Raw genomic sequence first — 23,960 nt, forward strand, 5'->3', positions numbered from 1 at the left:
TCGTCTGGACCTGGCTTGCACCTTGCAAAGTTATTCTGCGTATCCTGTCTTGCGGTACCTGCTTCCCTCTTTATCTTTGCAGGATGATTGAATGGGTGTCTTGGCCTCTGGGGAAGAACATCGACAAATGGATCATAGCGTTGCTGAAGGGTTTGGCTGCGGTGAAGAAGTTCAGCATCTTGATTGAAATCACGCTGTCCAAAATTGAGAGGGTCAGTTTGCTTCTTCTTGTAAGCCTGCATTCAAGGGACTAACGTGTATTTAGCACCGACAGGGAAGTTTTCTCTGCCCTCAGGGAGCCCATTTGGGAATTATAGAAACATAACTCAATTTCTGGCACGTGTGTGTGTGTGTGTGTGTGTGTGTGTGTTTGAGTCATTGTTCAGCCCTCTGACATCAGCGCTGCCGTGCTATTATCTTCCAGAAATAATTCAAGGGGCTGTTTTTTTAACTTATAAAGACTTAAATGGCTTATGTCAGAGGGGAAACATTTGGAAATAATCAACAGTTGTGGGTCCTCACAAAATACCCACGGCACATGTTGACTGGGGCTGACAGGGATGTTCCTTGCTGATTTAAACCAAAGCCCAACATTCTTTGCAGAGGTTTGACTCCATTGTCTCTCAAGACAGAAGGATGTCAACAACAACAATAGTCAAAACAAAATTAAAAAATTCCTTCCAGTAGCACCTTAAAGACCAACTAAGTTAGTTCTTGGTATGAGCTTTCGTGTGCATGCACACTTCTTCAGATACCAAGGATTTTTTTTATTTTGTTTTGACTATGGCAGACCAACACGGCTACCTATCTGTAACAACAACAACAATATACACTAATGGCCAAAATTGTGGAAACCTTTTGGAAAAAGTGTATTTCTGAGGTTTGATGGCTCATAATACCTAATTGACTCTATAAACACGCATGCTCATTGGCTACATTCAAATGAATGCATATCAACCTAAGCAAGTTGTGCTCCCTTTTTCTGGTTATTTGGCTATAACTTTTGATAGAATACAGATAATTGAACAGACTTTGCGGCATTACATTCTTCATTAAATTATCTTTCCTTTGATATATAATTTTATGGTATTACTCCCAAAAAAAGCGGTGTTCTGAGCCATCAAACCTCAGAAATACACTTTCCCCAAAATGTTTCCAAAATTTGGCCACTAGTGTAACTCAGGGGGGCGCGGGTGGCACTGTGGTCTAAACTGCTGAGCCTCTTGGGCTTGCCGATCAGAAGGTCGGCGGTTCGAATCCCCGCGACTAGGTGAGCTCCCGTTGCTCTGCCCCAGCTCCTGCCAACCTATCAGTTCGAAAGCACGTCAAAGTGCAAGTAGATAAATAGGTACCGCTCCAGCAGGAAGGTAAACGGCGTTTTCGTGCGCTGCTCTGGTTTCGGTGTTCCGTTGCGCCAGCAGCGGCTTAGTCATGCTGGCCACATGACCTGGAAAAACTGTCTGTGGACAAACGCCGGCTCCCTTGGCCTGTAAAGCGAGATGAGCGCCGCAACCCCAGAGTCGTCTGTGGCTGGACTTAACTGTCAGGGGCACTTTACAGTAGTACCTCGGGTTACATACGCTTCAGGTTACAGACTCCGTTAACCCAGAAATAGTACCTCAGGTTAAGAACTTTGCTTCAGGATGAGAACAGAAATTGCGCAGCTGCAGCGCGGTGGCAGTGGGAGGCCCCATTTGCTAAAGTGGTGCTTCAGGTTAAGAACAGTTTCAGGTTAAGAAGGGACCTCCGGAACGAATTAAGTACTTAATCCAAGGTACCACTGTACTTTAGTGTAACTCAAGAGCCGTTGGGTTGTGGGATCCTGCTCACCTGCCATGTTAATAATGAGCCCTTCCTCTCTTCCAACAGGTGTTTTCCAAGTTGCTGTACCCTATTCTGCGAGAGGGAGAACTCTCTATCCTGCGTTATATGCTGTTGAGCTTCCAGCACTCCCACGAGGCATTTCACTTGGTAAGGCAAAGCATGTCATCGCTTATGTTCAAACGTACAGGCGTTCAGTTAAGAACCAGGTAGAACAGGAATGTCCCGGAACTCCAGATGTTGCTGGACTTTTGCATCATCCCAGATCGTTAGCCAAGCTTGCTGGGTCTGTTGGGAGCTGGAGATCCACAAGATCTGGAGAGCCACAGGTTCCCCATCCCTGACACAGAAGCAGAGATCTGATGCTAGAGACAGCCAAAGTTCTGATAAACTGAGATATGCATTTGTAGGTTCTGGATTGAGTGGGAGGCAAACTTTGCCTTGCGCACATGCAAAGTTTAATGTGGGGCAGGTGTTTCTTTTGGAATGAAGAGGTGGGGTCTTCTTCCGCCGAGTCCTTGACGATTGGCCAGTTGTGGGATGAGTGACAGCAAAAGCGAGTGACATTTTAACCCTTAAGTATCTGGTGAGCTCTCGTTGCTCAGTCCCTGCTCCTGCCAACCTAGCAGTTCGAAAGCACGTCAAAGTGCAAGTAGATAAATAGGTACCCCTCTGGCAGGAAGGTAAACGGCGTTTCCGTGCGCTGCTCTGGTTCGCCAGAAGCTGCTTAGTCATGCTGGCAACATGACCCGGAAACTGTACGCCAGCTCCCTCGGCAAATAAAGCAAGATGAGCGCCACAACCCCAGAGTCAGCCACGACTGGACCTAATGGTCAGGGATCCCTTTACCTTTACCTATCTGGTAACCGCCTCTCCTGGTATGTCCCACAGAGGATCTTACGGTCTTCAAACAAAAACATCTTGAAGGCCCCGGCCACAGAGAGGTTTGGCTGGCCTCAACTAGAACCAGGGCTTTTTTGACTGTGGCTCCGATCTGGTGGAACGCTTTGTCACAAGAGACTAGGGCCCTGCGGGACTTGACATCTTTCCGCAGGGCCTGCAAGACAGAGCTGTTCCACCAGGCCTTTGGCCAGGGCACAGAACTCTAGCCCAATGGTTGCCATCAATTTGATTTGAATTAATTTTATAATGAAATGATTTTAGAATGTTGTATTATTTTATTGTTGTTAGCCCCTTGAGCCCTGCTTCAGCTGGGGAGGGCAGGATCAAAATAATTTATTATTATTATTATTATTATTATTATTATTATTATTATTATTATTACACGTGTAGCTCAGCCCTTTGGCTGGATTTTGCTGGTTTAAGCTGACTGTACCTCTCCTTTTTATCTCTCTCAAAGCTTCTCCCACACATCCCAAGAGTGGTTGCTGCCCTCCACAAGGAAAACTCCAACTCTGCGGCGAGTTGCCTGGAACAACTGGCTGAGCTAATCCACTGCATGTTCTTCCGATTCTCAGGATTCCCAGATCTCTACGAACCTGTCGTGGAGGCGATAAAAGTAATTCCTCTTTTGGGGGTGGGTGGGTTCTGTATGCATGGAAGAAAGCTTTGGGGGAGGAGGAATAAGCTTTCAGCTTCATGCAGCTGAAATGAGATGCTTCTTAGAATTGGCGTTGGGGGTCAGAATGATAGCATGAGACAATCCTGCTTTTTTTTACTTTTAAACCAAAGGAGCTGTGAACACTGCAGACTTAACCCTGACTTTCCCCCCTTGCTTTATTCCTCGTGAGACTCTCCCGATTCCAAATGAAGACCGAATCAAATATCTGCTTGGGCAGAATGCCTGGACTTCCCAGAAGAACGAACTGGCCAGCTTTTATCCTCGACTGGCGTCCAAATCTGAAACGGGGAAAATAGGGTTAATAAACCTGGGGAACACGTGCTATATGAACAGCATCATCCAAGCCCTCTTCATGGCCTCTGAGTAGGTGTTCTTCCTACCCCTTTTGCCTCTGCTTTCCCCTCCAGCCTTACCTGGTTTCGTATTTAATGATAGGTTTGGAAGTTCTGATTTGGGGTATTAAAAGTGCCACATGTTAGCAGCCCATTTACTGTTCTGGCTGCATTGCTTCTCACATTTTAAAGCCTTCAGCAACAAATCACCGTGAGCCAGTGTGGTGCAGTGGCCGAGTACCTGATTAGGATCTGGGTTCAAATCCCCGCTCGGTCATAAGTGATGTTCACTCGGGCCAGTCACTGCCTCTCAGCCTAACTGTGGGTGCAGCGGCGTGGCGTGGGTTGTCAGCACCCGGGGCAAGGCAAGTAATTTATGCCCCTAACCCCTAACCTGCCGCCGCTGCCAGCTTCTTCTTGCTGCTGCCTGGGCTGGGGTATTTACGGTAAGGTAGCCACGGCAGTGGCGGTGGGTCCGTGTCAGGTGATCTGAGGCGAGTTGCCACTGGCGCTGCCGCCCAAACGACGCCGCTTGCCCGGAGGAGGAGGAGGAGGGCAGAGAGGCGAGGAAAATGCAACATGGCCCAGCAGCGGCAGCGGGGCTGTGAGGAGGGGCTGTCTGGCGCGCCCTCTGCGGCCCTGACGCGCGGGGACCGCAGCGAGCGCTGAGAGCCGCTGCCTGCCGGATGCCTTCAGCCCGGACGCGCGCACAGCTCATCGGTTCCGCGAGACATGGGGCTCTGCTACAGCCTGCGCCCGAGACTCTTCGGCGACTCCGGAGGTGGCGAGCGCCCCCCCCCGATGTTGCGCCCGGTGCGGCCAGGCCCCCCTGCACCCCCACGCTACGCCACTGTGTGGGTGCCCCCTTGAGCTGGGTGGAGGGGGAAATGTAGGATAAGAATGTAGGATAAATTCTATTTATATCCCGCCCTCCCCAGCCGAAGCCGGGCTCAGAGCGGCTAACATCAAATGTATAATACATTAACATAAAATCAGACAACAAATTAAAATACATCCTCAAATCAGATCAGGATCAGAATAAAATCCAATCGGATGGCAACCCGCAGATTAGGGTTGGGGATCTTAAATGCTCACCAGGCCCAACTGTTTGTGCTGAACTTATATGGGCCTGTGAGAAAATAATAATAATAATTTATTTATACCCCGCCCATCTGGCTGGGTTTCCCCAGCCACTCTGGGTGGCTTCCAACAGAATATTAAAATACAATAACCTATTAAACATTAAAAGCTTCCCTGAACAGCGCTGCCTTCAGATGTCTTTTAAAAGTCTGGTAGTTGTTCTTCTCTTTGACATCTGGTGGGAGGGCGTTCCACAGGGCGGGTGCCACCACCGAGAAGGCCCTCTGCCTGGTTCCCTGTAACTTGGCTTCTTGCAGCGAGGGAACCGCCAGAAGGCCCACGGAGCTGGACCTCAGTGTTCCGGGCTGAACGATGGGGGTGGAGACGCTCCTTCAGGTATACTGGACCGAGGCTGTTTAGGATATATATGCAATAAACAAATAAACAAATAGTTGAATGTTTGCTGCTGAAGGCTTCAAAGCGAGAGAAGCAGTTCAACCTGAACAGAAGCAAATAGAAGTCGTAATCACCTGTTGATTGCATTGGTGAACAAATTAAATACACTTGTGGGAATTTCGGGTGGGGAAGAGGGACTTTGAAGGAAGTATAATAAGGGAAAGGAATTGGTTAAAATAATAGTTGCAGGCATTTGTCTGTCTTGAAAGACGATGGAGTGCACCTCTGGGGGTGAAGTCTACTCCAGCCCAATCTGGGTTAAGAGTTCCCCAAGAAGAGGGGTTGGTTGTTACACTACTCTAGAAACTTGAAATGGAATCAAGAGTGGATTTCATGCTCTTTATTCAGCTCATAGTGGTGAGGAGGAATGGAAGTTTCCTCAGAATCTCTGCTTTATATACATTATTTACACAATGGGCCCCACGCGATTGGCTAATTCCGGGATTCTCCTGTAGGCCAATTTGGTTGTGGATTCACTTCCACCTGGAGCTGGATTGGGTGGCTCCTGTGGACCAATCAGACTGCTGCATTCTGACTCCTATTGTTCTAAGACCAATCAGACTGCTGCATTTTGGATCCTATTCAACTCAGTACATAACAAAACTGTAGCTCTGTGTGGTGAATAGGTGCCTTCTAAAAAGCACAAGCGCCCTTTAATGAACTACAGCTCCCAGGATTCCTTGGGGGAAGCCATGACTGCTTAAACTGGTCTCAAGGCACTTCACATCTGTAATGTGAATGTGTCCGGTGATGTGTTGCAGAACACACACACACACACACAAAAGCACCTGTCTGGAGAAACCCTGGTTGCGCATGATTGTATGTAAAGTTTTGTGTTGTTGTTTGGTTGTGGGGTTGCCACTTTCGATCAGGGAGCTCAGGCTTCTCATTACATAGAATCATAGAATCATAGAGTTGGAAGAGACCACAAGGGCCATCGAGTCCAACCCCCTGCCAAGCAGGAAACACCATCAGAGCACTCCTGACATATGGTTGTCAAGCCTCTGCTTAAAGACCTCCAAAGAAGGAGACTCCACCACACTCCTTGGCAGCAAATTCCACTGTCAAACAGCTCTTACTGTCAGGAAGTTCTTCCTAATGTTTAGGTGGAATCTTCTTTCTTGTAGTTTGGTTCCATTGCTCCGTGTCCACTTCTCTGGAGCAGCAGAAAACAACCTTTCTCCCTCCTCTATGTGACATCCTTTTATATATTTGAACATGGCTATCATATCACCCCTTAAACTCCTCTTCTCCAGGCTAAACATGCCCAGCTCCCTTAGCCGTTCCTCATAAGGCATCGTTTCCAGGCCTTTGACCATTTTGGTTGCCCTCCTCTGGACACGTTCCAGTTTGTCAGTGTCCTTCTTGAACTGTGGTGCCCAGAACTGGACACAGTACTCCAGGTGAGGTCTGACCAGAGCAGAATACAGTGGCACTATTACTTCCCTTGATCTAGATGCTATATTACGACGCTCTTTTGTTATATCCTACGACGCTCTTTTGTTTCTGTTTTCTATACCACCTCAGTATATTCACTGTGTCTAAACGTCTTTCAAAACTTCCCTTTCAAGCTTCAGGCGTTCAGTGTTGAGCTTAGCCGAAAACAGTTCCCAGCCCTTGATGGCGAAGCTGCAGTGGCTGTTTGCCTTTCTAGAGCACAGCCAGGTAAGTCAGTGCATTTCCCAATTCCTGCATTTGCATTATGCTTCCCTTTGGAACGTTCAAAGCTCTTTTGTTGCATTATGCCTGCAACAGCTCTGCAAGGTACCTTGGTCAGTTTTGTTAACCTCCACATCCCAGATGGGGCAAGGAGGAAGGGAGTTGAGCCTCAGATATGGTGGCTTGCTCATGCACCCATGGTAAGATTTGAACCCGCTCCTTCTTAGCTCAAAGGGGCTGTTCAGTTTCCATTTCGGGTTGAAGTTTAGAGGCCTGGAGGATGAGCCTCAAATTATATACCATATTTTTCGCTCTATAAGACGCACCAGACCACAAGACCCATCTAGTTTTTGGAGGAGGAAAACAGGGGAAAAAATATTCTGAATCTCAGAAGCCAGAACAGCAAGAGAGATCGCTGCGCAGTGAAAGCAGCAATCCCTCTTGCTGTTCTGACTTCTGGGATAGCTGCGCAGCCTGCATTCGCTCCATAAGACGCACACAGATCCCCCCTTACTTTTTAGGAGGGAAAAAGTGAGTCTTATGGAGCAAAAAATGCGGTACTTTGCCTCAAACCAGGAATGGAATGAGGCAGCTGCCGTGTCCGCAATAAGGGGACTGATGGACTTGAGGCTTCTTGCTTGCTTTGGTTCATATTCTGTTATATCTCACGTTTCCTCCAAAGGGTGCAATACGTGCTCTTCTCTCTTTTATCCTCACAGCAACTCTGTGAAATGGATTAAGCACACAGAGTGACCGGTTCAAGGCCATTCAGTGAGCTTTGTGGTGGAGTGGGGATTCGAACGCAGCTCTTGCAGGTCCTAGTCTAACACTCGCAACCACTGCACCATGCTGACCACTCACAATGCCAGAACCACCACCGCACAGCTGCTGTTTTGCTTAGTGTTGAGCAGAACAGAAACCGCCAGCATTTGTCCAGTGTACAAACAACAGTGTTTTTTGCTATATTTGCAGATTTTCGGGTGGGAGTGAGCAGGTTAAGGAATGTCATGGCAGCCCTTAAAGCAGCTGAGGAAACTGGCTGATACAGTGGTACCTTGGTTCTCAAATTTAATCCGTTCCGGAAGTCGGTTCCAAAACCAAAGCGTTCCAAAACTAAGGCATGCTTTCCCATAGAAAGTAATGCAAAATGGATTAATCCGTTCCAGACTTTTAAAGACAACCCCTAAAACAGCAGTTTAACGTGAATTTTACTATCTAACGAGACCATTGATCCATAAAATGAAAGCAATAAACCGTGTACAGCAGTCACACAATCAATCAGTAGCTGAACTGGGTTCTTCCACACAGTCATAAAATAAATAAAAAAAAGAGTCGCAAAAACAAAAACGCAAAATAAATAGCCAAAACAGACAGACCTCAGCGTAACACTCTAATTGGAAGTGTGGCACTCTAATCAGAAGCGTAACACTCAAAACAGAGCATGTTCAGCTTCCGAAAAAAGTTTGCAAACCGGAACACTTACTTCCGGATTTGCAGTGTTTGGGTTCCAAGTTGTTTGAGTACCAAGGCGTTTGAGAACCAAGTACCACTGTACTTTTATTATTTTAGGGATTTGTTGGTGACTGTCTACCCCAGCTTTCTAGCTAAAATGAAGCAGATTTCGAAATTTAAAACCACCTAATATATAAATTCAGCAGTCTAAAAATCAGCTGGGGCCATGATTTGAACTTTAAAAAGCACAGGTGAAAAAGCGCAGGCTTTGGTATCCGAACGGCAAATGCTTTGTGTCTCTTCACCATTTCCCCTCCTGTTACCCACTTACCTTTCTTAAATCCCTGTTAGCGGCCTGCCATCTCTCCCGAAAGCTTTTTCTCTGCTTCCTGGCCTCCCTGGTTCACCAGGGGAGCTCAGCAGGACTGCTCCGAATACCTCAAGTACCTGCTCGATCGGTAAGATGCATCCTTCTCAGATAAAATATGCTTTGTAAAAAAAAACCCCAACATTAATATTAGGTAAAATTGTATGCAAAAAATGTCTACTGAGAAGGGAAGGGCCTTCTCGGTAGTGGCACCGGCCATGTGGAATGCCCTCTCATCAGATGTCAAAGAAAAAAAACAATTACACAACTTTGCAAAGACATCGGAAGGCAGCCCTGTACAGTGGTGCCCCACAAGACGAACGCCTCGCAAGACGGAAAACCCGCTAGACGAAAGGGTTTTCCGTTTTGGAGGCGCTTCGCTAAACAAATTTCTCTATGGGGTTGCTTCGCAAGACGAAAAAGTCTTGCGAGTTCCCGCGGGTTTTTTCCGCTCCCCCCCCCTTTTCCTAAGCTGCTAAACCGCTTAACAGCTGATCCGCTGATAAGCCGCTTAACAGCTGATCGCTAAAAGCCGCTAGACCGCTAATAGCGCTAATCCGCTAAGCTGTCAATGGGCTTGCTTCGCAAGACGAAAAAACCGCTAGACGAAGAGAATCGCGGAACGGATGCTTTTCGTCTTGCGAGGCACCACTGTATCAGGAAGTTTTAAATGTTTGATACCTAATTGTGTTTTTATATTATCTTGGAAGCGACCCAGAGGGGCAACACAGTCGGATAGGTAGAAGTATACGTAATAAATTATTACTGTTCTTGTTAGGAGAAATATGCAGTAAAATGCTGCTGAATTTTCAGGACTTTAAACCAAATAAATAAATTGTGAACCGATCTAGAACTTAAAACTGGAAAGCCGAGAAACTGATATTGGCATGTTTGCCTATCCTGTCTCCACACACCCCCTGAAGATTGTCCAAATGCTCGCTCTCTTCACAGCCTGTGAAAGCTCAGCCCTTAAAATTGCCCTATACATTTGGGAGAGATTTGTTTGTTTGTTTTGATGGAGAAGGGAGATTCTCTGAATACAGCCACTACTAAAAATCGCAGGTGTGTGTCTTCCGTGTCCCCCCTCCCTCTGCATTTCTCATTGGACTTCCTTGTGGCCGCAGTCACGGTGTCAGGATAGGGACTGGTTCAACCAGATTTTTGAAATAAGAATGTTAAGTTATTTGCCTCCTGCTTTATCAGGCAGCTTGCGTGTAAAAGCATGAGGCTAACACTGAACTTACTGCAGAAATGCACTCAAGGGATAGAACAAATTGAAACACAGTTGATTTGTGACATTGATTTGTCAATTAGATTAATAATAATAATTTATTATTTGTACCCCACCCATCTGGCTGGGTTTGCCCAGCCACTCTGGGTGGCTTCCAACAAAGATTAAAAATACATTAAATTGTCACACATTAAAAACTTCCCTGAACAGGGCTGCCTTCAGATGTCTTCTAAAAGTCTGATAGTTGTTCTCTTTGACATCTGGTGGGAGGGCGTTCCCCAGGGCGGGCGCCACTACCGAGAAGGCCCTCTGCCTGGTTCCCTGTAACTTGGCTTCTCGCAGTGAGGGAACCGCCAGAAGGCCCTTGGAGCTGGACCTCAGTGTCCGGGCAGAACGATGGGGGTGGAGATGCTCCTTCAGGTATACTGGGCCGAGGCCGTTTAGGGCTTTAAAGGTCAACACCAACACTTTGAATTGTGCTCAGAAACGTACTGGGAGCCAAGGTAGGTCTTTCATGACCAGTGTTATGTGGTCTCGGCGGCCGCTCCCAGTCACCAGTCTAGCTGCCGCATTCTGGATTAGTTGTAGTTTCCCGGTCACCTTCAAAGCTAGCCCTATGTAGAGCACATTGCAGTATTCCAAGCGAAAATGATTTATAAAATGCCTTCCAGAATATAGGTTTCAGTGTCTGTCTGGAGAGACAGCTTGTCCAGTTTCCTTCTAGGAGAAAATTATATGATTCTGGTGCTGCCGTTCATCTTGAGATGCAGGGCTTAGATGTTGGCAGGTGTCTAAGAGCCTAGTAGCACCTCCTTCCGTGGTTGGAGGGATGGTTTTACTGGTGACATTCTTCAGTGTATTTCTCTTCTTCTTCCCCCAACCCCCCAAAAAAGGCTTCATGAAGAAGAGAGAACAGGAAGGCGAATCTACCAGAAGCTCAAAGAGTCCACGCTGATATCTCAGGCTGAGCAACAGCAGCCTGCTAACAAGACTTTAATTGAAAAAATGTTTGGGGGCAGAATTAAGACGAAAATCCGATGTCTGAAGTGCCTGAAAGTCTCTTCCAGAGAAGAAGCCTTCACGGACCTCTCCTTGGCTTTCCCACCAGCTGATAATCATGTGCCTATAGCCAGTAGCAGTACCTCTCTTTTACCGGTAGAAGAAATGGGCCCGCAGGCCGTTCAGTCGGGTATAGAAGTGCCAAGCAGGGCATGCGATTCGCCAAGGAGGTTCGCTAAGCCGGCTGCACCGGGAGAGAATCATCCCCAAATATTGCCCGTCGAAACTTTGGGGCCTGGAAATCAAGAGACTCCTTTCCCCCCGAGGGCTGAGCAAGACGCTACCGGCGCGAAGCCCGACGAAGACTTGGCGTTGGCTCTGAGGGAGCAAATTCGCGGGCCCACGGCCTCCAGATCCGTCCCCGACCTGATCAATTATTTCTTATCGCCCGAGATGCTGACGGCGGAGAACCGCTATCACTGTGACAACTGCGCTTCTCTTCAGGACGCGGAGAAGTTGGCCGAACTGACGGAGGGGCCTCACTACCTCATCCTCACCCTGCTGAGGTTCTCCTTTGACCTGAGGGCCATGAGGAGGAGGAAGATCTTAGACAACGTCTCCGTCCCGCTGGTGTTGAAGCTTCCGGTCCTGACGTCTTCAGAGGACCCGAGCGGCGGAGCGAACCCGCCACGGAGCACCTCAGCACGCAAGGCCTTCGCTTCGGTGGTGTACGACCTTTGCAGCGTGGTGGTGCATTCCGGGGTCTCCTCTGAGAGTGGCCATTACTATTGCTACGCCCGGGAGTGTGAGGATGTGGCGGCCGAAAGCAACCTGAAGGACACCTCTCGGAGCAGCGCCCCAGAGAAACCTCCGGATGTTGCGATCCAATGGTACCTCTTCAACGACACCAGAGTCTCATTCTCGTCTTTCGAGTCTGTCAGCAATGTGACATCCTTCCTACCCAAGGATACGGCTTACCTTCTGTTCTATAGGCAGAGGACGAGCCAGTCGAGAGACACAGGGCGTGGGGCCACCGGAGAGTCCGGCCGGGTGAATGGAGACTTGCATTCTCCAGACAAAAGCCTGATGGAAGCCATTGCGAAGGATAACATCCTGTACTTGCAAGTAAGTCAGTTTGCATTTCTTGGTGCAGGAAGTATTGATCTGATGTGCAGAGATCTTTCCTATTCTACTTAATTCTGGAAGCTTCTGGAACCTTCTCTGCGTGAAAGAAACAAGCAGAAGGTTCATGATGTTTGGGTTATTCCTTCCGAGAAGCTGAGTACAGCTGGCTTAAACTAGTTCTTGTATCTCTTTCTGTCAAGGTCATGCTGACTATAAAAGTAAGGCCAGAAGGAGCCTGGGTTTCACTTTCTCTTTCTATCTCTTAGTGTCAAGGTTTAGACTTATTATAAGTTATTGTAAGTTTAAGTTAAGTCTGCTGCAACTGGATTTCTTATGGACAGGGCCAATCCTGAATGTATTGGATTTGTGACCATTATGCTCATTTGCCTTCAGTGGCAGCAAAGCTCTACTGGATGAAATATTAATGGCCTCTGGTCTATTTTGGGGGAATCTTGCAACGTGTTTAAGTTTTGACTCTGCTAACTATACATTGAGAATCTGCTCTGGATCAATATTGAGTAGATTTCCATGACAGTAAGGTATGCCAGCTCCATCACCGCAGTTGTATATTCCAGGGTAGCCAATATGCTGCTTTTTTGACACCCAACTCCCATCAATCCCAGCCAGTATGGCCGTTGGTCCAGGATGATGGGAGTTGTAGTCTAGTGACAGCTAGAGGGCGCTACATTGGCTACCCAGATACAGATTTAAGACTTTCCGAGCTCATGGAGATGAGCTAAAACCATGCTGCTTGCACACAAGTAAGATATCAGCAGCCTCTGACGGTTATATCCGACAAAGCACTAAGCTAAATCACTTAGCTGCTTTTGCTGGTGAAATGTTTTCTGCCCCCAGAGTGCTATTACGCAGGAGACTCCATGCATGGTGGTTGGGAGACAGCCAGGTCGTGGTGGGGAATAAAATGGATTAGCTGCAGCAGGAGCAGAGAAATGTTTATGTATAAAGTGTGGAAAGAATGACCATATAGGTAACTTCCTAGTCTATTCTGTTTTTGAATGTATCCCGGGAAGAGAGAGTAGTGGCCACATGCAGCACCTGAGAAGTTAAAGAACTTAATGGATTTAGGATTGGGCGCAAGTCTGTCCACCCCTCCAAAAACAAACAAACCCACAAATGGAGGTGGCTGTAGGGGGGACACCCCAAACAAGCCAGTGAGGACTGTTCATGCTCCATGGGGATGGAATACTGTTGGGACTGACCAGGGTGGGGAGAGGGAGCAAAACCGTTGGTTGGTTGGCATCCTTCTGCCTTGAGACACAATGAAGTGCACCTCCAGGGGTGAGGTCAAATTGTTTGGCACCAGCTTGGCTGCAGGAGTTGCTGGAAGGAGGCGAACAAGGCGCCATCCAACCACCTTAGGGACCCCACTCCAAATTTGTCCAACGTTCATTCCTTGGCCTTTTCTTTTCCTGAAGATATCCCTCAAGGCAGTGGAGGTTTAGGATCAGAGTTGTCCTTCTCCAAGATGGGCTACCTTCCCAGGTTGATGAGCCCCATCTGCCTGGTGGCGGTAGTGGATGACTTGGGGTGGTTGAAACCCTGGACGGAAGCACTGTGTGAGTGTCTGGAGGTGTTTGGAGGATGGATGGCGGCTAACAGATTGAGGTTGAATCCTGACAAGACAGAAGTACTGTTTTTGCAGGATAGGAGGCGGGCGGGTGTGGAGGACTCCCTGGTCCTGAATGGGGTAACTGTGTCCCTGAAGGACCAGGTGCGCAGCCTGGGAGTCATTCTGGACTCACAGCTGTCCATGGAGGCACAGGTCAGTTCTGTGTCCAGGGCAGCTGTTTACCAGCTCCATCTGATACACAGGCTGAGACCCTGTCTGCCCACGGACTGCCTCGCCAGAGTGGTGCATGCTCTGGTTATCTCCCGCTTGGACTACTGCAATGCGCTCTATGTGGGGCTACTTTTGAAGGTGACCCGGAAACTACAACTAATTCAGAATGTGGCAGCTAGACTGGTGACTGGGAGCGGCCGCCGAGACCACATAACACCGGTCATGAAAGACCTACCTTGGCTCCCAGTACGTTTCCGAGCACAATTCAAAGTGTTGGTGCTGACCTTGAAAGCCCTAAATGGCCTCGGTCCAGTATTCCTGAAGGAGAGTCTCCATACTCATCGTTCTACCCAGACACTGAGGTCCAGTGCTGAGGGCCTTCTGGTGGTTCCCTCATTGTGAGAAGCCAAGTTACAGGGAACCAGGCAGAGGGCCTTCTCGGTAGTGGCACCCGCCCTGTGGAACGCCTTCCCACCAGATGTCAAAGAGAACAACAACTACCAGACTTTTAGAAGACATCTGAAGGCAGCCCTGTTTAGGGAAGCTTTTAATGTTTGATGTAGTATGGTATTTTAATATTTTGTGGCTGGGGAAGCCCAGCCAGATGGGCGAGGTATAAATAAATTATTATTATTATTATTATTATTATTATTATTATCATCATCATCATCATCATCATCATCACTCCATACTGCAATGTTTTGTTACAGGGCCCCACTTGTAAGCTGAGAGTCAAGGAGGTTGGTGGTCTCCAGATATTGGTGGCTTCCACCAACTCACCTCAGTCCCAGTCAACATGGTGGCCCAAAGTTCAGGGATGATGCACCATCTTGAGGGTGCCATGTTGGCTAACCTTGAGGGGGTTATTTGTTGTTGTTTATTTAACAGATTTGAGGTGTATACCATGTCTGAGCTTTGTTTTGTTTTCCCGTGCCGCAGGAGCAAGAAAAGGAAGCCCGAAGCAGAAGTGCCTACATCTCGGCCTTGCCCAAGTCCCCTCTGTGGTGGAAAGACTTTGATGGGGACGATGATGATAGTTCTTCGGGGGGTTGTGGGCATGACCCCGGTGGAGGGTCAAGCTCTTTCCATGGACTCGTCTTCTAGCCATTGTTGACCCGACACAAAATGGCCGACACTGTCACCACCAAGCAAGGCTCCACTGTGCTCAACGATCCTTTGGCCTTCTTAGCAACAGGAGAGCTGGGCCCACCGTGGCCGAGACAGAGCACCACAACCGTTTGAACGGCCTGGCCCTACCGCTCCATGGAATTCTGGGAAATGTAGTTCTCTGATGGGTTCTGAGGAGGGAATTCTCCGCTCCCTCACGGAACTACACTTCCTAGGACCGTCAGGAAGACTATTCAAAGTGTCCTGAGGTGCCCCACCTACACCTTCTCCCCTTGCGAAAAGGTGGGAAATCCTTTTGCGAAACCCCTCGAGAGGGGCGTCTTTTCAGGGAGGACAGTGCAGCAAACTGGACTCGAAGGCATTTCTGCTGCCCTGTGATACCTTTTCAAAGCAGAGTGGCGGCAGGTTCTGAACCCCTGTCCTGTTTCGAGTCCTTGTTGGCCATGGATATTTTGAGTGGAACTGAAATAGAAGTAGGAGCTTTGGGGGAGGGATAGAACAATATGGCGGCTTAGAATAATTCAGGCCACAGGGCAACACCATTGTTGATCAGCACTGGCCTTGAGTGTAGCCGTGTGCTGCTAGGTTGAAGATTAAAATGGTGCACATGCCCTCTCTCATACTAGATCGTGAAGCTCCTAGATGTGCTACTCCCCTTCTCAAGTATCCAACCTTAGCCTGTGGTATGTTAGGTAGGAGGTCTTACCTGTGCTCTATCACAGAACTCAGGTGAGTCATGCCCCTTGGCTGCCATCACAGAAGCACTCTCTCCTCGTTGACCTAGACAGCCACCTAGGAATGAATCATGTTTAGAAAGGCTGGTCCTCCTGGCATGAATCTTTCCTTTGTCAATTTCCCCCATTTCTTATTCTAGGAATCGCAATGTCTGAGAATATAGTCCTGGCTGAGACTTGTCTCCTAGCGCCTCCACTCCAAATCAGTATGTTTAAGACTGTGGTTCATGTGGGCCTCTGCAGTATATTAAGGCAGAGGTTGCTAACTGATTATTTAGCTGGTTTTTTAAAAATGCACACCCATGGCTGTCACTCAGAATTTTTTTTGCTCTGGGAAATCGCTGCTCTCGGGCTCAATTCATTGGTTGTCCAAATCCAGGGTTACCGGTGGGCTCATATTTTAAACTTCTGTATAATGGAATACACAAATACATACACGTGCAAAAACCACCTCATTTTCTTTCTATTTTGCGCCTTGATGAGAGCAGGAACTCAGCGGAAATTTCGTTCTTTCTTCTCAGCTCTGCAGAAATTGAAATTCTTAATGGCAGCCGGACAGTGGAAGTTTCCGTAGGGGCAAGAAAGGAGCTCTTAACTTTGAATCCCTCTCTCAGTGCTTTCTCTACACCTTTGGAGAGATCTGGTGTTTTCCTATGGTCTTTGGCACACCTTCCCAGGGGGTGTAGGACTTACTGCCCATCTTTCACTTAAAAACACGAGCCAGGACAGATTATGAATGGTTGCATCCACACCAATCTGCTTGTTGTAATGGCCATGACTTACCCCCAAAGAATCATTGGAATGGTACTTTCTCAAGGTGTTATCAGGACTTTTGGAAAGCTAGTTTCCAAGATTCTTTAGAAGAAACCACGAGTGTCGAAGTGGTTTAAAAGCAATTTCAGTGCATGGTGTGGCTGTGTCCATTCCTACTTGCGTAGTATAGCATCTGTCTCTCTGTTGGCATCCATCTGTCTCAGGAGACAATGGAGGAGTGCGCCTTTGGGCGTGAAGTCAAAGCTTTGGAGAGTTTCAGGCCTGCAGTGGCTGCAGAGACCGATACAGGTGGGACATGTTTTGTTGCAGCTGGGGCAGAGGAAGGCGTCCACTTGTGCTACTGCAGATCCACCATAGCGTTTATCCTCTCTGCTCTCCTCCCAGTGGTCATTCTTCCTCTGGTCATTGCTATGGATACTCAACCTGTCTGTCTCCAGGCACTGTGGTCTCCTGCAAGGGATTTAGCGCTCTTCTGAACACTTAAAATGCACCGGCGAGTACTTTAATTAGCATTATAAATAGCAACTCCCTCGACAGCCTGCTCTCCTAATTGTGCTAGTTAATAACAGAGAGAGAGAGAGAGAGACACTTTTTTTGCTTTTAGGCACAGGTCACATTTATTTAACAGCAAAAATAATAAGTTTCTTTTCTTTAAAAAAAGTATTATCTAGGTTAAGCGCAAGATCAGTTTTACAGGATAAGTGTGTCAAAAGTGTCTTTTTTTATAAACAACAACAACAAAAAACCCCTCACAAAGAATAAATTAATAATTTAAGGGATTAGCAATCCACAGCGACTAGAAAAATTAATAGCCAGCTCAAATGGCAACACCACAAGACAAACACGCTGTACACATTTTTAAAAAGAGACTATTTTTTTTGTCCTCCTAAAAAAAACCCCAAAAGTATTCTTATGAAATAAAACATTTCTTACCCCCTTCACCAAAAACAGCCATTCATTTTAGGACATTCATAGCAAAGTAACTAAAGCACAACATTCCTTTTATTAAATGCCCTTAAAGGCTCCTCATTGAGTTGATTTTGGGGACACATTATAAATACCCTAAATTGGATGTGGCAAGCTTTTGGCCCTTCCAGATGTTGCTTTGCTACCGCCTCACGATGTCTGGCCATTCTTGCAGTCTCAACATCTGGAGGGCCAGATGTTCTCTGCACCTGGTGAAAATGTTTGCATTAACAGTCAAATGTTTCCATTATGTAGACTCGGCAACAGGGGACCTGAGACTCTCAAGATGTTCCTGGACTACAAATCCCATCATCCTGAGCTTGGGCTATGGTAGCTGGGGCTGGTGGGAGCTGGAGTCCACTAACATCTGCAGGGCCCCAGGCTCCCCACTGCTGATGGAGATCCTTGGTTTCTTGAACCTTGGTTTCCGAAAAGCCGTATCTGATGTCTATCCATAGAACTACCAAGTCCATCTGTAAATAGCCCTTTATCCAAATGCCACCAGGCTATGTGAATGCTTTAGGCCAGGGGTAGGCAACCTAAGGCCCAGGGGCCAGGTACAGCCCAGTTGCCTTCTAAATCCGGCCCACGGACAGTCTGGGAATCAGCGTGTTTTTTACATGAGTAGAATGTGTCCTTTTATTTAAAATTCACCTCTGGGTTATTTGTGGGGCCTGCCTGGTATTTTTACATGAGTAGAATGTGTGCTTTTATTTAAAATGCATCTCTGGGTTATTTGTGGGGTATAAGAATTCGTTCATTATTATTTTTTCAAAATATAGTCCGGCCCCCCACAAGGTCTGAGGGATAGTGGACCGGCCCACGGCTGAAAAAGCTTGCTGACCCCTGCTTTAGGCATCTAACAAGGCCGTTTGGTTTTGCAGCAATACCCAAAGCCATCAACCTTAGGTCTTATCTTCTTTCACAAATCAGAAACCTGTGATTTGTGTTATTTTACTGCACAGACTCCCATCAGCCCCGGGCAGCATAATCAATAGCCAGGGTTGATGGGAGTACTACTCAAACAACAGCTGCATGGCAACAGGTCCCCCATTTCTATGCTATATGGTACAGTTGGGGGGGCTCTACCACTGAAGACTTGTAGCGCTCCTCTTCCTGTTGGTAATTCTGGAATACAAAACCCATGATGCAGTGGTGTCAGATGAGCAGTGTGGAATTTTCCAAGCAGATGATCAGAATGCTTTCGTGGGGAGGGGATAAGGAATGAGGCCACTCCAATCGGATGCTTTAGATATACAAAATTGCCCCTCATTGAGGTAATGTGTGTGTTAAGAACTGATAGCCCACACTCTCCCAAGCTTTTTTGGGGGGGGGGGTGCGCGCGTGTGCACTACTGGCAAACTGGTGTCGTGATCCTTCTGTAGTAGTGTCTCCCATGTGCAGCAACCCATCATTTTAATTACCCACCCTGCCATTGTGGGGAATTTTAAAGCACAACTTATTGCAGCTGTGTGCCCCAGTGGCTAGGCATGCACCCACCCTGGAAAGGTGGGTAGGAGAAGAAGAGTCTCCTGCTTTATCACTGCTTGAAGGAGTCTCAAAGCGGCTAACATTCTCCTTTCCCTTCCTGCCCCACAACAAACACTCTGCAAGGTGAGGCTGAGAGACTTCAAATAAGTGTGACTAGTCCAAGGTCACCCAGCAGCTGCATGTGGAGGAGCGGGGAAGCGAACCCGGTTCACCAGATTATGAGTCTACCGCTCTTAACCACTACACCACACTGGCCCCAGCCCAGAACAGGCATGAAGTCTGGCGGTCTTGAGAATGCTGGGTTTCGATACCAGGCCATGCTGGCTTTGCCTGGTCGGGACACCCCCCCCCCCCCGATCTTACCTGTTTATTATGCATTCACACCACTAGGAACTGCTAGGGTGGCACCCCTCAAAATGCAAACTTTTGGTAAAATACCCAACCAGGTGCTGCTCTGAATTCTTGTGCTGTGTTCGCTGTGTTGATCGGGGCCCCTTAGGAGTAGGACAAATCGATCTCATATCAAAATGGGAAAACGAGCGCATAGCATTTGTTTCGGCAGCTGGCAATGTCGCGTCCAGCTCACCGGGTTTGCTTTTCTCATCATGTGACCGACATGGTGGTCACGTGATCCCATTTCTGTTTCTGGCATGTATATGGGGATTCTATTCCGGCTCCCTGTCACTCACCCCTATAAATGAGAAGCTGATGAAGGGGAGCAGGGATGGAGATGGTAAGAACTCTTCTGGGTCAGGTAATGTAGTCTAGCAGTCTGTTCTCACAGAGGTCAGACAGATTCCACAATCAGAAATCTGCAACCAGAACCTGAATGAAAACAGCACTCTTCCTGCCTGTGATTTCTAACAACGGGGACTTTAGCAACAGCAGAAGTGGAATTTAACCATCATGGCTAGTAGCTGTCGATGGGAAAACTCAACAGCGCTAAAACATGCAAGGTGATGTCTTGCAAGACTAGAAGTTAGTAGAGGAAGATGTGGTCTGGGTACTTTCAATGGAAGCTGCAGGGTTTTAGTTTAGAGCGGAATGCGAAAACCGGCGTTTCAGCGAACGGCCCCACAAGGCTACGTTTGACAGTTTGGACCGAGTGGGATCCCCACGACGGGCTGCCTGTCAAAGCCTGGCATGCTGAAACCCAGGTAGCCATCAGAGAGGGGCCTGATTCAAAGGTCAAAGGGGCTGCTTCTTGTGATCCTGTAGCGATCACCCAAGAAAACCTTGCCACCCAGCCTTTCCCAAATCCCTGGAGCAGCCAGGTTGGGATGTGTCTATCTGAATGCAGCTGCCGCCCTGCCCAGGAAGTCTGGGAATTAGTTAGAAATCGTGCCCTCATACCAGTGACAAAGCTGTGTCTCCGTGTATCATTTCACCACGCAGGTGGGAACTCAGCTGAGTACTAAAATCTAAACCCCTGCATGTAGAAAAACAGCATGGTCAGGGAGGCGAGGCAATGTTTGTATGTGCAGAAACATAGCAGGTGCCTGGGGAGGTGCTGTTGTTCAGTGGCAGAGTACATCTGCTTTGCATGCAAAAGGTCCTAGGTTGCTTCTCTAGGTAGGGCTGGGAAAGACCCCTTGCTTCAAACCCCGGAGAGCTTCTGCCAGCCAGTGTAGACATAACTGGGCTAGATGGTCCAACCGTCTGTAAGCCAGCTTCCTTCATTCTTGTGTCATATGAACCCTCACCTTCATCTCAGACACAGGTTTTTACCACTTCAGAGAAACCGATATCTGAGAACCTGGGAGGGGCATTAGGCTCTTGGTTAAGTTTGCAAAAGCTCAGGTGCCTCTGGAAACTTTGCTAGAAAAATAGGAATTAAAAATAATAATATCAATATTTCTCCTCCCTCCCTTTATTTTATTCATGGTTTTCCCAACAAGTAGAATCCATTGCTCATCAAACTGGCAGGGAATGGTTCATTGTGCTTGATAACATTGGTGGATCAGAACCACTGCTCAGTAATCCATTTGAAGTCTCCGCCATTTTGATTAGGGCTTTTAACAGTGTTTGGAGTCAGCGAGACAGAGAAATGTCCCTTCATTACACTTGCAATATCGGTTGCTGGAACGCCATAGCGGTGTCGCATATAGTTTAGGGTCCAGCTAAAATGCTCTTTCCCCCTGTTCTTAGTGCCCACAACACTCCTGTGAGGTAGGGAACTGAAACACTATCTTTCTTATAGGGAATGGAGACCACTAGTAGCTCATCATTTTTAAAACAATGTGCTGCAAATCAGACTGTCCAAACAGCCTCTCATGGAGCAAAGCCAAATACGTTGTGGGACCCAAGCAGTGTGCAAGAAAAGCCAAAAAGTCCACAGAACAGGTCAGTCATCATGCAAGAAGAAAGGGAATGAGAAGAGATCTGAGCAATGTCTGCGACGGGTGTCAGAGAGAGACATTTCAGAGGCATTCGTGGTTCTTAAGACAGTGGAGAAAGCAATTATCTTAGCCTGACAAGCTGGTGGGCAAAATAAGTCACTGCATGTTCTCTAAAATAAAATTCAGGTACCATTCTAGTGAGCAGTGCCGGCCTGCACATTTAGGATGGAAAAGGAGGTGCAATGCCCATCTCTCTGACATGTATCTATACTTGCAAGAAGAAGAAGAGGAGTTTGGATTTGATATCCCGCTTTATCACTACCCGAAGGAGTCTCAAAGCGGCTAACATTCTCCTTTCCCTTCCTCCCCCACAACAAACACTCTGTGAGGTGAGTGGGGCTGAGAGACTTCAAGAAGTGTGACTAGCCCAAGGTCACCCAGCAGCTGCATGTGGAGGAGCGGGGAAGCGAACCCAGTTCACCAGATTACGAGTCTACCGCTCTTAACCACTACACCACACTGGAAAGTATACCGTTTTGCTTCAGACTGCAGGTAGGGAGGGGTCTGCAGAAGCTGTATGACCGAGCAGACTTCCCTGCATGTAGAAAGCCAGAAATTTTGCCCTAGCCTTCTTCCTGCGAACCATAACCCTCACTTGGGAGTCTTGAGATTATAAGGTGCACTCACTTGGCAGTTGTTATCACCTCCAAGTCTTTGCTGGAGGATGAAATGTAGGTCTATGCCTAAATAAAGACTCTAGTGTAGGGGACCTGTGGCTGTTGGACCACAATTCCCATCATCCTGCATTATGGGGGTTAGACTAGATGGCCCTTGGGTACCTTCCAATTCTGCAATTCTATTATCTCTGACTTGCTAACTGGGGCTGATGAGAGTTGGGACACTAAGGGGAGTTGGGATACTACCACGAAGGAGGAGATACAGCAGTTTCCCACCCACAGCACTGTTAAAAGAGATTTATTTTCTGTGCCAGAGATGACCAGTCCCCCTCTTTGTCCCAGAGGTCGGTTTCCACTGTGAACCAGAGTCTCATCACGCTGCTGTTTTCATTTGCACATGTTCTGAAACAATGGTGGCGAGGACCCTGGGAAACAGCCCTGGCCTGAGAAAATACAGTGGTACCTCGGGTTACATACGCTTCAGGTTACAGCCTCTGCTAACCCAGAAATAGCGCTTCAGGTTAAGAACTTTGCTTCAGAAATTGTGCTTCGGCGGCACAGCAGCAGCAGGAGGCCCCATTAGCTAAAATGGTGCTTCAGGTTAAAAACAGTTTCAGGTTAAGTACGGACCTCCGGAACAAATTAAGTACTTAACCCGAGGTACCACTGTAAGCAGTTGGCTATTAAGTGGGACCCCGGTGTATACGGGCAGTATACCTGCCAACACCAAGCAAACAAGAATTGCTGTCATGTAATCCCTTGTACAGTCATACCTCGGGTTACAGATGCTTCGAGTTGCGTTTTTTTGGGTTTCGGACTGCCGAAACCCAGAAGTACTGGAACGAGTTACTTCCGGGTTTCGGCGGTTGCGCATGCGCAAAACTGCTAAATCGCTCTTTGCGCATGTGCAGAAGCACCGAATCGCAACCTGCATGTGTTGCGAACGTGCATCCCGAACGGATTACGTTTGCAACCCGAGCGTCCACTGTATGCAAGCTTCCCAGAGCCATCTTTCTGGATCAAGTCAGAAAGAGAATGCGGACTCAGCAAAAGAAGGCTGACTCAGCACAAGTTCCGAATCCTCACGAATTGCATCGAATCTCAAGGCACGGACTGCCACAGACCAGTGCTCTACCACCTAGAATTACAGAAATACGCTTTCCAGAAAGCTAAGCATGGAAAGGAATCCTTTTGCAAAGGTACAGCTGTTTTCAACAGTTTCAAGGTCAGTGCACAATTCGCGATGTCACAGCTTTCGCCGGCTACCCGCAATAACCTGTACAAAGGAAGGTCATGGCAATATGCTAATTGAGGCTACGATCCTAAACACACTCCCCTGGGAGTAAGCGCTACCGGACACAATAGGGCTTACCTCTGAGCAAGCATTAATAGGGCACGAGGATGGCGTTGTTCGTCGGTGGCGTAGAGCCAGGTAGAATAAGGTGGACGGATCCTGGCATGCAAGGAAGCAGCGGAGAGAATGCCAAATGGCATTCTTTGACCCCTGCTGCAACCCGTCTTCATCCACACCGAGAAGCAAGCTCCAAGGAATGTGATTCTTTGTCCCCACCCCCCGTATTATCCGGTATAACGGCATAGCGATGCACCACATTATGGCAGCAGTCCAATACACACCTGGGGAAAAGCTCCATTGAAGACAGTGGGACTTGCTTCTGTGTAAACAAGCACAGGACAGTGCTGTACGTGAGTCTGCCTGTGCTCAGGTACCGGGTGGAGGTTGTACCTTTAGGCCAGAGGTTTTCAACCTTTTTGAGTCCACAGCTCCCTTGATCAACTGCATTCTTTCTGCGGCACCCCTGTGGGGCTCAGGAGCCCAGTTATGTCCCCCTTGCCTGCAGAGCTGCCAGCCTCTCACCCCTTTTTGAACACCCTGCCTTGTGGAGGGTTCCCTCAGCCTCCTCTTCTCTCCTTGGGAGTCCTCTGAT

General features: G+C 47.9%; 1 protein-coding gene and 1 long non-coding RNA gene across 5 annotated transcripts in view; both read left to right on the top strand.

Moving 5' to 3' along the window:
- The window catches only part of USP35 (ubiquitin specific peptidase 35), a 46,020-nt gene extending 29,803 nt beyond the window's left edge, over nucleotides 1-16,217 (top strand). For all 4 annotated transcript variants that reach the window (XM_081860159.1, XM_081860158.1, XM_081860161.1 and 1 more), the window contains 8 exons: nucleotides 83-212; nucleotides 1,870-1,971; nucleotides 3,182-3,340; nucleotides 3,573-3,766; nucleotides 6,843-6,936; nucleotides 8,734-8,840; nucleotides 10,874-12,104; nucleotides 14,845-16,217. In XM_081860159.1, the coding sequence (XP_081716285.1) occupies nucleotides 83-212; nucleotides 1,870-1,971; nucleotides 3,182-3,340; nucleotides 3,573-3,766; nucleotides 6,843-6,936; nucleotides 8,734-8,840; nucleotides 10,874-12,104; nucleotides 14,845-15,009 (2,182 nt within the window). In that variant the 3' untranslated portion in view covers nucleotides 15,010-16,217. The remainder of the gene's footprint in view (nucleotides 1-82; nucleotides 213-1,869; nucleotides 1,972-3,181; nucleotides 3,341-3,572; nucleotides 3,767-6,842; nucleotides 6,937-8,733; nucleotides 8,841-10,873; nucleotides 12,105-14,844) is intronic.
- Nucleotides 1-23,960, top strand: part of LOC309341306 — an 89,133-nt gene extending 65,173 nt beyond the window's left edge. The window contains exons 2-3 of the long non-coding RNA XR_014156189.1: nucleotides 18,306-19,016; nucleotides 22,091-23,960. This is a non-coding gene — a long non-coding RNA (uncharacterized lncRNA). The remainder of the gene's footprint in view (nucleotides 1-18,305; nucleotides 19,017-22,090) is intronic.

The sequence above is a fragment of the Podarcis erhardii genome (assembly GCF_964252035.2).
Source record: "Podarcis erhardii genome assembly, chromosome: 4".
Lineage (NCBI taxonomy): Eukaryota > Metazoa > Chordata > Lepidosauria > Squamata > Lacertidae > Podarcis > Podarcis erhardii.